This window comes from Empidonax traillii, unplaced genomic scaffold, assembly GCF_003031625.1.
Source record: "Empidonax traillii isolate 1590-97213 ecotype Southwest subspecies unplaced genomic scaffold, ASM303162v1 scaffold190:size869923, whole genome shotgun sequence".
NCBI lineage: Eukaryota > Metazoa > Chordata > Aves > Passeriformes > Tyrannidae > Empidonax > Empidonax traillii.
The window spans coordinates 502,404-516,633 of record NW_020955383.1 but is presented as its reverse complement, the minus strand read 5'-3'; the positions used below and the strand labels follow the sequence as shown (position 1 = coordinate 516,633).

At 40.6% G+C, this 14,230-nt stretch overlaps 1 protein-coding gene across 3 annotated transcripts in view; it reads left to right on the top strand.

Annotated features, from left to right (window-relative positions):
- The window catches only part of CLIC5 (chloride intracellular channel 5), an 84,213-nt gene extending 71,659 nt beyond the window's left edge, over nucleotides 1–12,554 (top strand). For all 3 annotated transcript variants that reach the window (XM_027886570.1, XM_027886568.1, XM_027886569.1), the window contains 2 exons: nucleotides 982–1,163; nucleotides 3,378–12,554. In XM_027886570.1, coding sequence (XP_027742371.1) covers nucleotides 982–1,163; nucleotides 3,378–3,545 — 350 coding nt within the window. In that variant the 3' untranslated portion in view covers nucleotides 3,546–12,554. The remainder of the gene's footprint in view (nucleotides 1–981; nucleotides 1,164–3,377) is intronic.
- The last annotated feature ends 1,676 nt before the right edge of the window (nucleotides 12,555–14,230 follow it).

Below are 14,230 nucleotides of genomic sequence, written 5' to 3'. Positions count from 1 at the left end.
CCCTGTGCTTGTCACCCTTCAAACAGAAAGGCAAAAGACCCTTCTTGCCCCAGAGTGTTTGCAGTTTAGGTAACACATAAACCTGCTTAGAGTTATCCAGCTTTTTGTAAGTGCATTATTGCAATCAGGTTTTTGTATTATCCTGCAAGTGAAGCGTAAGAACACAAATTCTGTGCCTGGGTGAAAAATTTGTTCTCTTCTTTAGAGGTCTAAGTGTTATTTAAAGACTGGAATTTGTTGAGCCAGCAGCAGTGTGGGACATGGTCTTTAGTAACTGTTCTGAAGTCTCCTCTCCATTGTGACACCCAGTTTGAGACATCTCAAAGGGAGTATTTGCACCTGAGTTTGAACCTGAGGTAAATGTGGATCTTAACCCTGGCTGAGTATATCCCATCTCAGTTGTAGTGTATCCTTCAGCTCCACAGAGCTCTAGTTAGCATCTTTGGAATTAGTGCTATTGCCTTTAATTACTCTGGAAGGGGGTTGGAAGAAGTAAAACTAAGACTTCTTAGAGCTGAAGTAATGCTAGAAAATTCAGCTTCATTGCAGTCATAGGTGGCTGCTTAGTTAAATAAAGTAGCAGAGTACAGGGCCCCAGTTTACTGTGTGACGGCCTCTACAGACCAGAAGAATATCTTAGATTGTAGGTGTTTTATTGGTGTATCATACTGATAAGCTATTCTTTCCTTCTGGCATCACTTTCACTGGTTTTTTTGTTGTTTGTCTACTCAGGAGAAGACATGGCATAACAGGTTCCTGTGTCCCTTTTTCCCATTGCAGGGTGAGCTTTACCCTCAGGCAGACCTTGCTGGGCTACTTTGTCATAAGATTGTGTAGGCTTTGGAGCACAAATTAACAACAAAGAGAAGATTCTTGGCTTTCTTTTTTTTTTTCTAGATACTACCATAGCCATTGACAATTAGTGTTTATAAACAATTCTTACTCTGCCCTAATCACTTATTCTTTGCTTTTTTGGAAAAGCTCTTGAAAGAGGCTTGGTGAAGGCTCTGAAGAAGCTCGATGACTACCTGAGAACCCCTCTGCCAGAGGAGATCGATGCAAACAGCACCGAAGAGGAGAAAGTGTCCAAACGCAAGTTTCTGGATGGAGATGACCTGACTCTTGCTGACTGCAACCTTCTACCCAAACTCCATGTTGTCAAGGTGAAAGATGTCATGCGATGGTCTGAGAAGCCTTGTCTGACAGTGATGTGCCCTACTCTGGTAGCTGAGTGCTAAAGGCTGCTCGTATTTCAGCAGAGAGTTCTGAAGTCTTAGAAGAGCAGTTTGAAACACACTTTTGTTCCTCAGTGTTTCCTATAATTTAAATAAGGGAACTTTGTATTTAGCACATGGGAAAATTGTGCCATCACTGATTAGTGGCAAAGACAATATTAAGTTCTATCTCCTCTCTTTATTTTTACCCTGCTGCAAGTAACAGCAGTCTTTCCTATTAATTAGTTCCTAGTATTCTTAAGAGACTTGTCAAAACTTTAGGCAGTTCCCACCCATTTGTAACTTAAGAGCAGCAGTCCATCTTTTGGGGGAATATTTATTCCATCTGGTGTTTCACACAGAGAAGTTAACAAATCAAAGTCACTGCAGAGGTCCAGGATTTAAGATGTACTATGGTCGCTGGTACAGGGCAAATGGTGTACATCATCTTGACTTCTAAATGTTGTATTTATTTAATTTATCAGATGACATGTTGCTTTAGAATAACGCAAGTACCTGGCAGACCCTGGCAGGCAAGTGAGCTAGGAATTAAAGCCAAGTCATGCATCTAATTTGGCTCCATGAGCCAAAACATAAACTGAGCCTGGGAGCTGACTGCACACATGCAGAAAGAAAAAAAAAATAAATTAAAAAAGTGCATAAGTCACCAGGTAAGAAATGTGATAATATCCTCACAGGTTTATCACTTTCTTTGGCTTGCCTTCAGTGATGACACTGTAGTCAGACAATGCAAAATGAATGTATGGCCCCTTACTGGTTCTTGTCTCCTTAGGATGAAATGAAAGATGTCAAAAGAGAATTAAAATTTTTCTCAGACAAGCATTGCAATAGGATATTCCCTGAAAAACATTTTACAGATAGAAGAAAAGGGTAAATTATTTTTTCATTTGATGGAAGATGTGTGCTGGAAATTTTGAAAATCTTAAGTTTCTCAGCAGGTTTTATCTTCCCCATATGTGTGTAAAGCATCGCTGAAGGCAAGAATGCTTAATTAAATGCAGTTTAGGACAGGATTTTGACTTGCATATACCAAGTGAATCCTGGTAATAAAAACAAATCACAGTAATTTCTGAGAACATGACTGTCCTAAGAAATTTGAGATGGAAAACAGCTCTACCATGTGCTTTAGAAATGAAGGGGAACTCTGTGGCACATATGTATGTAATTTATGCCCAGGAACAATTTTATACTGTCAGGAAAACTAGAGATTGGAAGCACTCATTAAATTAGCTAATCCCTCCCTTCCTATCAACTAGTTCACTCTGTCACCACAGGCTTATTCTATATAAGGGAAACTGAAATATCCCAATCCAGCAAGGTACTTAACCGACTAGCTATAAGCACAGATTAATCCCATTGACTTCAATGGGACTGTACAGGTGCTTAAAATTAAGTATGCACTTAACTATTTTCCTGAAAAAGAGCCTAAGTGTTTTTAGAAATCCAAAATTTCCCTTGATAGACAATTTCCTAGTATAACAAGTCTTGAAATAACCATTTTCTCACCCAGTTCATCCCAGTGCTCCTGTTTCTAATATCTGCTAAATCATGTTGGTTTCCTAATCACGGTACCTATACCACCCTGAATTTTTCCTTTTCATGAACAAGGATAGAGTCTTCCAACAGCTGTAGGTGGTTACATCCTCTGACACCATTGGCCAGGCAAAATATACTATATATATTCAAAATTAAAGTATAGTATATATAAAAATAATTTAAAATATAAATATTAATGTGAAAAATATATAATTTTTACTAATGCTTTTCTCTTAAATCTGTCTTTGTTTTTATGATTCAGCTCTTTCTTATGTGGCATCTCAGCTTTAAGTGATATACTAAAAACTGGTAAAAAATCCCCCCAAAACTCAATATGGTAAAATTAATGAAATTCACGTACTATAAAAGTAGTAATATGTTGGCAGTAGCCCGGTCACCGACTTAGAATGTCCTTAGCCCAAGCAGAGTCTTTGAAAAATAAGGTACAATCCAACAATCCTTTCTCAGGCTTTCCTAAGTCACCAAGCATTTCTCTAATTTGCAGTTAATTCTATGACAGGAAAGAGTAAGAAGCTCTCCAGGAAGGAAGCTGGAGAAATATATCACGAGCAAGATGGTTTATTCCCCCTTTTGTCTTCGTTTTAGATCGTTGCAAAGAAATACCGCAACTTTGAGTTCCCGACGGAGATGACGGGGCTGTGGCGGTACCTGAAGAATGCCTATGCCAGGGATGAGTTCACCAACACCTGTGCAGCAGACAAGGAAATCGAACAAGCCTATGCAGACGTGGCCAAGCGGCTCAGCAAGTCCTAACTGACCTCTGTGGTGGCTCAGTATCCCCTTTTACAGACTCTTCTCCTTGTTGCCTTAAGATATACTTTATTGTTATGCTGTCTGGTTGGCATCCCTACGACTTCACCTGTTCCAAGTGTATTGGTCAGGGACAAATCTGCTTCTCCCTGAAGAAAAGAGAAGGCAGCTCTGATGGGGTGGGTGGAGACCCTTTGAAGTCTAACCTAAGGTCTGGCTCAACTAGTATTATTTGCAATCAGTATTGGAAATGAGTCTTGACAACCTTCTTGTTTCATGTGTGTGGGGGGGTATATCACCACCTGTAGTCTTTAGAGTTTTAAAAATAAGATATTAGCTGAAATTTCAGATAGGAGAGTTAGGAACACATAGAACTGGTTCTTCTGTAGGTTATTTCAAGGACACTTTTTCCCCCAGTGCTATTGAGATCCTGAGGCATGAATAAAATACAAGAGAGAGGGGGGGGGGAAAAGAGGAGTTTGACCCTAAAGCAGAAATACTCTTAGTAGTTATATTTAAATAAACTCTCTGAATGCATATTCTGTCTTAGCAGGCCCAAGAGTTTATAGGGTATTTATTTTTAACTTGGTGGAAGAGGGGGAAGCCTGAGCGAATATGTCAGACTTGCAGATGCTACTCTGCATAAAATTTGCATGGTGTTGTTGGATCCAAAAGTTTAAAGCAAAAGAGAGTGAATGAGCAATTGAGCAGGCAGCCCTTGGAAGAGCAGGGCTCGTGCCAAAATGCCCAGTGGATCTGCTGGTTGGTAGAGACAGGCAGACACAGCAATAACGGGGGCAGCAGATTGACTCCAGCACCCACAGAGGGAATTGGCACAGCTAACCAAACCACGTAGGATATTGTCATCTTGACTGTATGGCTGCCAGTTCCTTTATAATTGCTATCTTGGGAAACTTGGATCAGCAGTAGAAAGCTGTCGCTGCACACGAATTCCAGGCAGGGGAAGCGCTTTCTTCGCCTTGGGCTCCAGATGGGTCACTTTCAAGCGCTCATCATCTCACCCCAGAAGTTTGCTCTGAGAGCCTCAAAGAGGGCAGGCTGAAACAGTGAGAGGCACGTTTCCAGCCAGAAATTCAGCAAGTATGCCAGCAGAAATCCATGCAAGATGCCTCGGTCCCGTTCATCCAGGGTTTACCGATCCAGGTTCCATGATTCTGAATTAGAAATTTTTTTCAAACAGTGATTATTTTGTTCTATCTGTAGTTCCTGCCTGGCACATCTGCTTTACACTAGTGATTATTTGCACATTCCTTTAGCAAATTCGGAATGACGGCTCTTTTACTTGAAACTCATGTGCCCCAATATGTACAGCAGTGCACATGGCTCATGACTTTTCAGACTGGGGGGATTGATTGCTGTTTTAAAAGATAAAATAAAACTGAGCTCTAACCTGATGTGGCTCCCCTTCTGGTCAGAGCTGCTAGAGCTGCACTGATTTGAGGGGAACCTCACACTGGTGAGCTGTGACCGAGGGGAACTTTACAGCAGGCTCGTTTGCAGCCAGAGAGCTGGAGGAGTGGAGACAGCATCGAGTGCCAGCCTCTGCCGTGTGATGCTGATGACAATCTGAAACCATCCTGTTGCTTTGGTGGGATTATTCCGCTTTTCACACTAACCCAGCTGGGAGCAGAATGTTACTCATTAACTGTGAAGATAGTTTGTGGTTGACTATTGTTTCTCATGCAATGGTCAATTTGTTCTAAACTTTCAAAACCTTGTAAGAAAAATCCATGAACTCCCAAGTCTTCTCCTAGAACAGGCTGTCTTATCAGTGGCTAGACAGGAGGGCAAAGGCTCTCACTCTTTAAAATACTGCTGAGAAATCAGCTGGCTCAGAGAACACTAATAGCAGCCAGAAAAATCTAATGAGATTAGAAGTGTCTGCACAAGCACATATGGCTTGTTAAAAACATTTCTTCATGAGATTGGAATTATTATTTGTGATATTATTTTCTTTTTTTTTCCTTTTATTTCTGCAATTATTTATTTATTTATTTATCTTAATTGAATTGGTCCTTTCTGTCTGTCTTTCTGGTTTTGTTTTCACTCACTGTGCAGGTCAAGATGGCTCAGTCAGTTTAGAAAACTGTTATTAGCAAAGCTCTGCAAAATTGTTCCTAGTGAAATGTCTTCTATCTGACCAATGGTCACAGGGATTTCTTTACTTCCAGTGTGATTTGAAGCATGTTGATCGACGGAAACTACATTTTTCTCAGGTTTGTAGTTCAATCAGTAGCTTTGCCTAATCACAGTTGCAGAGAATCTTTGAATAAAAGACACAGAGGCGGATGCAGATTCTTTCTCTCTGCTTATTATATTTACCTCCTAAAAAAAAACTGTCCAAACATGCAGCAGATCTCAGGCAGGGTAAGCAAACCAGGGTCTGCCCTGATTTCCATGTCTGAATCTTCACCAGTGTGCTGAATCCTGGGGTTCTGAAACGTTCTTATTTGTCTTTCTGTAGTTTTTGTAGATGAGGGCCAAATCACAATCAGTTGCTCTTAGTGACCTCAAATTGCGTCTGTTTTTGAAAAAGTATGTTTAAAATGGTTGGGCTTACACCAAAAAGAAAATGAGCTATAAGTGCAATGAACACTAAGATTATTCACATGCTCTTAAAAACTTTTTAAGATTTCATTATAAAATCTAAAAATCTCCAAGCTACCTTCTTTCTAATTATTCGCAACAAAAAAAATCTTTATATATCTTCATTTTCCTAACAATACCTCCTAAATATCTAGATAAGATGTAACTATGGATATGAGAAAGAATAAGAGGAAAATGGAGCAATTTTCAGCTCCCATGCCTGTTCTGCCAGAATTCAAGTCTCACTCTGCATCCTAACTTTGCATTTTACTCATAACTCTATTATAGGCTGATACAAGATTATGGACAAGATTATGGTTCAGGCATTCCCTGACCTTTGTTTGAGTTTGAAATCCAAGTTCATGTTTTCAGATCTGTAACTTTCGCTCACCTTTGTGCTTTTTGGCTTTTATAGTCAGAAGCAGGAAATACTGGAAATCCTACATAGAAAAGTGTTTTGCTAAGATTTTGAGCTCAGTTCTCAAAACTCAGGATCCATCACCAATGAGATTTTAAAGGGCTCCAGACTCCTTTAGGCAGGGTATTTTTGGTGACCTTCCATTGTATTTAGAATTATTAGTAATAAATATTAATCATACAGGATTGTATATCTACATTGGCAAGGCAGCATTTCTGAAAAGAATCTAAGTGACAAGACAGACATTGCAGATTTACAATAACTTTGTTCATAAATTTTTTGCAAGATGTAAAGAAAGACATAGTGCAGAGGGGGAAGAAGCCAACAATGTGGATTTAATCATCTGCATTTCAAAAATGCAGACCAAATGTCTGTGAAGATGTCCATTTCATCCAAACATTTCTTAGATATTTATTTCAAAGCTCCCTGCTCAGTCAATCCGACACTCCATTCATATTGGAACTAATATTGATTTTTCTTCTATTAGCAGTGGTATGGGAGTGCTGTAGAATCCCATAGATTAGTTACTCTTATTCTCTGTTAGGCTGTTTGAATTGCCAAGAGGTCATTTTGCTGTACAGGTAGGACTAGAGAGTATCTGTTTCAAGTCTGTTTAAATGAGGGCTTCTGAGAAACGTTTTTTTTTTTCCAATAGAAATCACATAAGGATATTGCTTTATCAGGTCTAGTGTGGAATGTAGAGCTCTGTTTGCACCAGCTGAAAAGCCACTGCCCATCAGGGAATGACAGTCTGTATCACAAAGAAGTTAGACAAAGTTGTTTCTCCTACAAGAAAGTTCATCTGAAATGCACGTAGCATTTATTTTGAATATTTATTTATTTTGTTTTAACCCCAGCTACCTTTCTTCCTCTCTTATCCCTGCTCAAATCCAGCTCCAAGTTAGCCACAACCATTTCCTCAGTGCTAAGTAGCAGAGTGCTCAAGGACAGGCACACAGGGAACTGTGTTTTAGTGTAACCCTTCCGTCTGGTGGGATGAAACCCCCTTTCTGCATCGGCTCAGTTTGGCTAATTAACTGAGTTTAAAGTATTGCAAGAATTTAGCCAGTGGAAGTCACACTCCTGTAAAGCCAGAAGCACATGGAAGCATTATTATTTTTTTAATGGATTGATGTTTTAGAGAAAAAAATATCCCCAACGTCTTGTGTCTTCCTTCATGTGTATTCTTTCAAGCATCAGGAAGTTTGCATTTGTTTATTACTCTCCTAGATATATTCATTATTCTTGGATTGCTTTTGATATGAAGAAATATTTTTCCAGTAAGATTTTGCCTTTTTGCTGAATCTTTCATCTCTTCATTAATTTTGATGTCTGCAATGACCTGGTAATTCCAGAGGTGGCGGGAATGCTGTGAGGTTTATACTTGTTGAGATTTTGAAGGAGGTAGTTATTTGGGTTTTTTTCTGGAGAAAACAATATTAAAAGCATTTTTTAAAATGGATCTTTTCATCTGGGATACTTTATCCAAGAGTGATAGACTGTTTAGTCTGGATTATGAATTTCAGCAGAAGCATGAGCAAGGCACCATGAAGGTGGCTTTGCCTAGGGATTTCTCTGAGATAGTAGACACGTTCCCTCTGAGTCACAAAACTTCCAATTTCCTTGGTCAGGAAGGATCTGCTGGTTTGGACACTGAACTATGACAGCCCACTCGGTGCTCAGCATCAAAGAGGGGCCCTGTTCCCTTTTCTCCCCTTCTGGCTCATGTGCAGGGAAAGCAGAGAGCATTGAGCTGCTTTATTGCCTTTTCCAACATCCCAAGCAACACTTGGCCCCAGGAAAGCCCAGAGATTCCATCCAGCACTGGTTCCCAAAGCTTGATCAGTCCATGTTTTAACATGTGACGTAAAGGCCTGAAGAGCCCTGTGACCCCTCAGGCACCCTCCACGCAGGGCTCAGCAGCCTCTGAGAGACCTCAGCAATCATGTTACAACTCTGTTGCCCCAAATCATTCCCCTTTCACCACTCATTGGAGAGATGCTAATGCTGCAAATACTCCAGAGGATGGGTTTGAATGTGCAATGTTTGAGCTGCGCTCCTCAGCTAAGCAGCTCTGAATGATGACATTGTCACAACTCAGCAGGTCTCGCCTCTGCTGCCAGGGGAACGACCCATCACCTGCTGGAGGAGCCGAAGCTGCTTCGTCAGTGTTGGTGCAACCATGATGAAAGGTTTCAGGGCCACCTTTCCTCCAGCCCAGCTTCCTTGCTGGAGTGTGTTAGAGCTCAGCTGGGGCCATGATCCAGCGCTAATGAGCATTTCTAGCTTGCAGCATGTGAATAGAGACTACTCATGTGTTTAATGTCAAACATGTGCTTGCCTGCTTGCCTGGAGAGAGGCCTAAAAGTCATGACAGAAAAGCCTATATTAATGAAGGGCATTATTATTCTCTTTCCTTTGAAACCCTGTGGCATAATTCCCAGTGGGGAAATTCCCAATAGGAATTCCCAGCAAAGCCAAAGGCTACATAAGCATGAAGATGTTTCAAGTTGCGAAGATGTCCTTAAGAGAACAGAAAGCACTCAAGGAGAAAAGCAAGCAGCAGTGATATACAGGGCCTTAGTGCAGAAGAACACCAGCTCTGTCCAGGTGGGAACTAAAGGAACATGACTGGTGCTGCCAGACTCTGTTCTGGTCTCATGGGGAGGTTCAGAGTGGAGCTGGGACCAGGCTGGCAGTGCAATGCCAAGGCATGTTCCCCTGTATCTCCAACCACACTCCCTGTGGTGGTATCCCACAGCATAATGATGCCTCCATTGTGCCTGCCTCACTCTTATTATGAAGTGGCTTGTCTAAAGAAAGGGTGGGGGGATATTTTTTTTTTTAAATATATATATACATGGAGTAAAAACAATCCAAATATGCTTTAATGGTTCTCAACATGATACTGTCAATTCTCACCACAGGGTGGAATTTGTTGGTGGAAATTAAATTAAATTAAATTAAAACAGAAAAGCTTGGCTGTTGCTAATGGGTACTACTGGGAGCCCTAAAAGCAGTTTGCAATGTAGAACCATAACAGGAGTGAACATCCTTTAATTCCCAGAATTGCTTGGGTTTCACAGGGTCATTTTAGCCTATTCTGCTGCACTGTCTCCCTAGGTCTATAAATTCTGAAGAATTTGGGAAATGGCTACAGGCACTGCATTAGTTTTTTTCTTTTTCTCTCTTTTTTTATTTCTTCATTAAATGAACTACTTTAGTTTGGAAGTAAGCAGTAACTAAATAGAATTTGCAAACAGCAGATTTCTCTACTTTTTCTTTAAGAAAGTTTTTAAGAGCTTTCAGGAAATGAGAGGTTATCCCCAGCTTTGGGAATAAAGTGTGGTATAAAATATATATGGAAGTGGGATTCTCATTAAATAATTGAAGTAGAAAGATCACTGTTTTAAGGAGCATGCCTAGGACTAAATGAACAACATACTCCAGTTACTGCAGTAGGGACTTAAGAATCAATTTTAAATTTCCGTTTTTTAATTATTATTACTTTTTAATTACTTATTTTACCACATGGAAACTGTTTATACATATATATTTTTATATATAAGTATATATTTTCTGTTCATTTTACTGCATTATTTAATTCAATAGTGCTGTGAAGTTTGTTGGGATGGAGGGTGGCATAAAGAGGAAAACTTACACTCTTGAAAGAGCACTATTATTTCTGTGTCTTTGATTTGGTTGCCATTCAGATAAACAAGAACCACACCATTTAGTTGTGTAGAAGCAGGATCTCAACTTCACAGATCCCGAAAGTTTGACAGTCCCTGGGAGGACAGGGTAATTTGCTGTTTAGCAATCTGAGCTGTGTAGTGGGCACAGCGTGTTTCGGAAGGCGTCCAGGACTGTCCTTGGGTGAAGGAGCGTGTTGCTTGCAAAGCACCCCAGTGAATCCCCTGCTGTTATAAAATGAGATTAAGCCATCATGAGACGTGGACTGGCTAACCCCGAACCAGACACACTCGCCCGCAGCGCAGCCGCTAAATTGGTCTGACATCAGGAACCGCATCGAAGGAGCTTGGCCTCAGAGGCGAGTCAAAGCAGCATCTTTGTCACCAGTCATTTTCTATTTATAATGACACAGATCTATTTTATAATCACAGGGAGGCACAACAGGAGTGTGCTTTGTTCTGCCTAAATCGCATTTCTCGCGCGGGTGTTTAGACACAGCCCCTGGCCCTTTGCCGCACACCACACACACCCAGGGCGGGCAGTTCTGGCACAACAATGCACACCCTGTCGTGCTTGAGTGCTCAAAGCCTCCTGTGCTGGAGCAATAAACTCCTGCTAAATGGCCTAAAAACATTCCCTTAAGTGCACTGAGCTGTCAGGCCGCCTCACTTCTTGTTTCCAAGGCCGCTCTGTTGTCTAAGCCTTGGGTTTCAAACAAACCAGGAGTGTATTGTGTTGTTTAGTGATGGAAATTACCAGGCATTATTAACTGTAAGAAATTGGGGTGAAAAAGTCCAACACCCAACCCAACCCTCTTTCCAAGTGCAAAACTGGCAGCTCGTGATCCTGGCTGTATTTTCAGACGTTGTGAACAAATTCCCTGTAGCTGCTCGTAGAATGGATCCTCATCTGTGCAAACTCTTGGAGCTATGATGGCAATCCCCCTTTGCTCCTTTCTTTTATTTTTTTTTTCTTTTTACTGAAGGGTCCTGCTCTGTATTTCCTACAAAATTTATGATCAAGTGATCAATAGATTTATTTTTGTAATCTGAATGTTTTCAGTTCTGAAGCCTGAAGATCAAAACCAAGTTGCATAGTGAGATTTAGGGGTGAACAGAAGTGCTTTTTTTTTTTTTTTTTTTTTTTTCCCCAAACCCACTCTCTTTCAAATCCTGACTCATTTGGGGCATGATCCTGGTTACTTTGAGGGGGTCTGAGGTTGAAGGAGAGGAAGGGGAGGCCATTGTACATGCTACTGTCCTTCTACTGAGAGAGGATAGCAGGAACTGGTCTGGAAGTCCTAAGAGATTTATAAGTTTCCTATCCAGTATGTGAGCAACCCGTGCAGAGACCTGCATGGCCCCAACTGACCCACAGTTGTTTAAAAACTGCACTGACATTCAAAAGCAAAGTTTAGCTGTTAACAATGACACGGTGATCAGGTACTTGTTCAGGGCATTATACAGGCAAAAAAAAAAGGCTAATTTGAAAGGCCAAGACTCCATCTGATGGCTAGATTTTCTCCTCGAAAATGTCAATAATCTCAGAAATGCCTAATGTCTTCAGGACTACCACCTGAATTATTGGACTAAAAGCAAGATCAGGAACTTGTAAGGAGAACGCGGGAATTACCTTTAAACTCAGACCTGCTAAGGTTCAAAGAAAAGTAATTTATTTGTAAACAACCATTTTATAGTGGCTGACAGTGAAAAGTAACTGTGCATCCGGGGGTCTTCATCAGATAAGAAAGAAAGCCAGGATAAATCCCTTCGCATACTTGTGTTTTTCAGTTGAGGCACATCCTCTCTTAGTGGGCAGTTTTAGATTAGATTGCAACCTTTTGGGGTAGGAACTATATATTTCTTCTCTGCATGTGCAGCTCCTTACACAACAGGAGCCTGATTAGGGTCTTTGTGTGCTGCTCTAGCCCTCATAATCCTTAATAATAGGAAAAATATAATTAAAATGTCATTGCAGTTCACCTTTAATATTATGATTGTGCGACTGTACTCTGTCAACTGTGAATAAAATAATGTCCTTTTTGTATAATAGGTAGTATATTTTATTATTGAAGAAAGAGTTAAATTTAATTTTTAAACTCAAAAAAGTATCTGCTCATTGTTTCATTTTAGGCTTCTAGATAGATAAGCAAATATTTCTTTTGTATCCTTCAATTGAGTGTCGGTTAAACGAAGAAATTCACCTTCCTGAATTGGAACTGTTTATAATTATATTCCAAGAGTGATTAACACCTGATAATTTGAATAAAAGTGGTTTATTTTCTCATCGGGTTATTCCTGAAATTTTGTTTTATTTTGTTTATTTGTTTATTGTTTTTTTTAACTTTTTCTTGGTTGCAAGAATGGCCTTTCTGATGTTATGATACACAAATGTGAAGTATTTTAAATTGAATTCCATCACAAAACTTTGAATTTATCTTCCACAAAGGAAACCACTTCCAGAGAAGCATTAGAGGCAGAGGCTTGGAATCCTGCTCATAGCAAATGACAGGGAATCACATTCCATCTAAAGCAATAGGAGTTCATCATCCAACAGCTGCAGCTGGAGAGGAACAAGTAGGATTTTTCCAAGTTTACATGTCAACTTCTCTTCTGGTCACCTAAGATTGTGCCCAATGGGCCACATCTCTGTAGTACTGCATCACTCTAGTACCACATCTCTTTGATGTTATGTGTGATATAAAAATGAGCATCTATTTCAAATTCTCCAAACCCAAGGTGGTGCCAGCCTAATGTTTCTGTTTTAACTAGCTGTTATACCTGTTAGCTGAAATACTTAGTCACTTGTTCAGAACTGTAGAAATCTAAGGCCTTGGCTGACTGCTTTTGAGCTAAGCTCTCAATGTGCAAGCACCCAGGTGCACCTTCAGAGCAAATGTGTTCTTTTTCCCTTTCTCTCCAGTTGTGGCAGGATGAAAGAAAACCAGGTAATCTGAAAAACTTTCCGTTAGGCGTATCAAAGAATTAATAAATATCTTTTTTTGCCCATTTTGTAGCCAGTTCTGAATGGAAGTTCAGCTTTGCTGTTTGGTTACTCAGCTGAGTAGGTGACCATGGCCAACACTGTGACACTGCTGTGCATTTTCTAACAGAAACTCACACCTTGCACAGCTCCACCATGTCCCTGCCTCGCCAGAACCACGAGTATGAGACCATTCCATCCTGATGAGCATCTCAGAGTGGTCAGTACTGAAAACTTCACAGAGCTTTGCCGGGAGCCCCAGGCTTTGGGTTTTGATCTACTGACCACACATAAATATGTTCCCCACTGGTGGTGGTTTTTTAGTGTTTGTTTCATTAAAAATCATTGCTTATAGTTCTGGCTCCTCTCACTGAACAGAAAAACCTGACACTGGTCTCAGGCTCTCTGGACAGTGGTCTAGGTGATGTTTTACAGCAGTGAAACTAAGAGCATCGGATCCATTGGGCACTGTGTAAAATAAGAGGTTTCTGTGCTTAAGTGATTGTGATTGCTGCCCTGAATGATGAAAAATGGGGTGAGAAACAACCTGGATCACTTATCATTTTTCCTGTCTTTATTTTATCGTTCCTTATACATTTGCTCTGAACAAGCCAAAGCTCTCCCCTTTCCGCAGCAACGTCTTGCTGCTTCTGGTCATTTTTTTGGTCATTTGGTCTCTCAAGGATTTCTTCTACCCAGCTAATCGCTCTCTCTGACAGGGATTTATTTGTGCTGCTGTCTCTCCCTGCTTGCCATGTGAAAAATAGAGCCCTTGACGGGCTCCACGGAGCTGCTGGCACCTCTTCCTTCAGGGATGGGGTGGGGGGGAAGTTTTGTCAAGGAGGGTTTAGTTTGGTTTCTCTTTTTTATCTCAATACCTGATGTAACACTCTACACGTCCTGCTAGACACGCTGCAATCAGTCCAGTCTGCGCCAGGCAAGAGTTTAGACATTTCAGGTGTCATCCATCCTTCATATCTTGTGCATG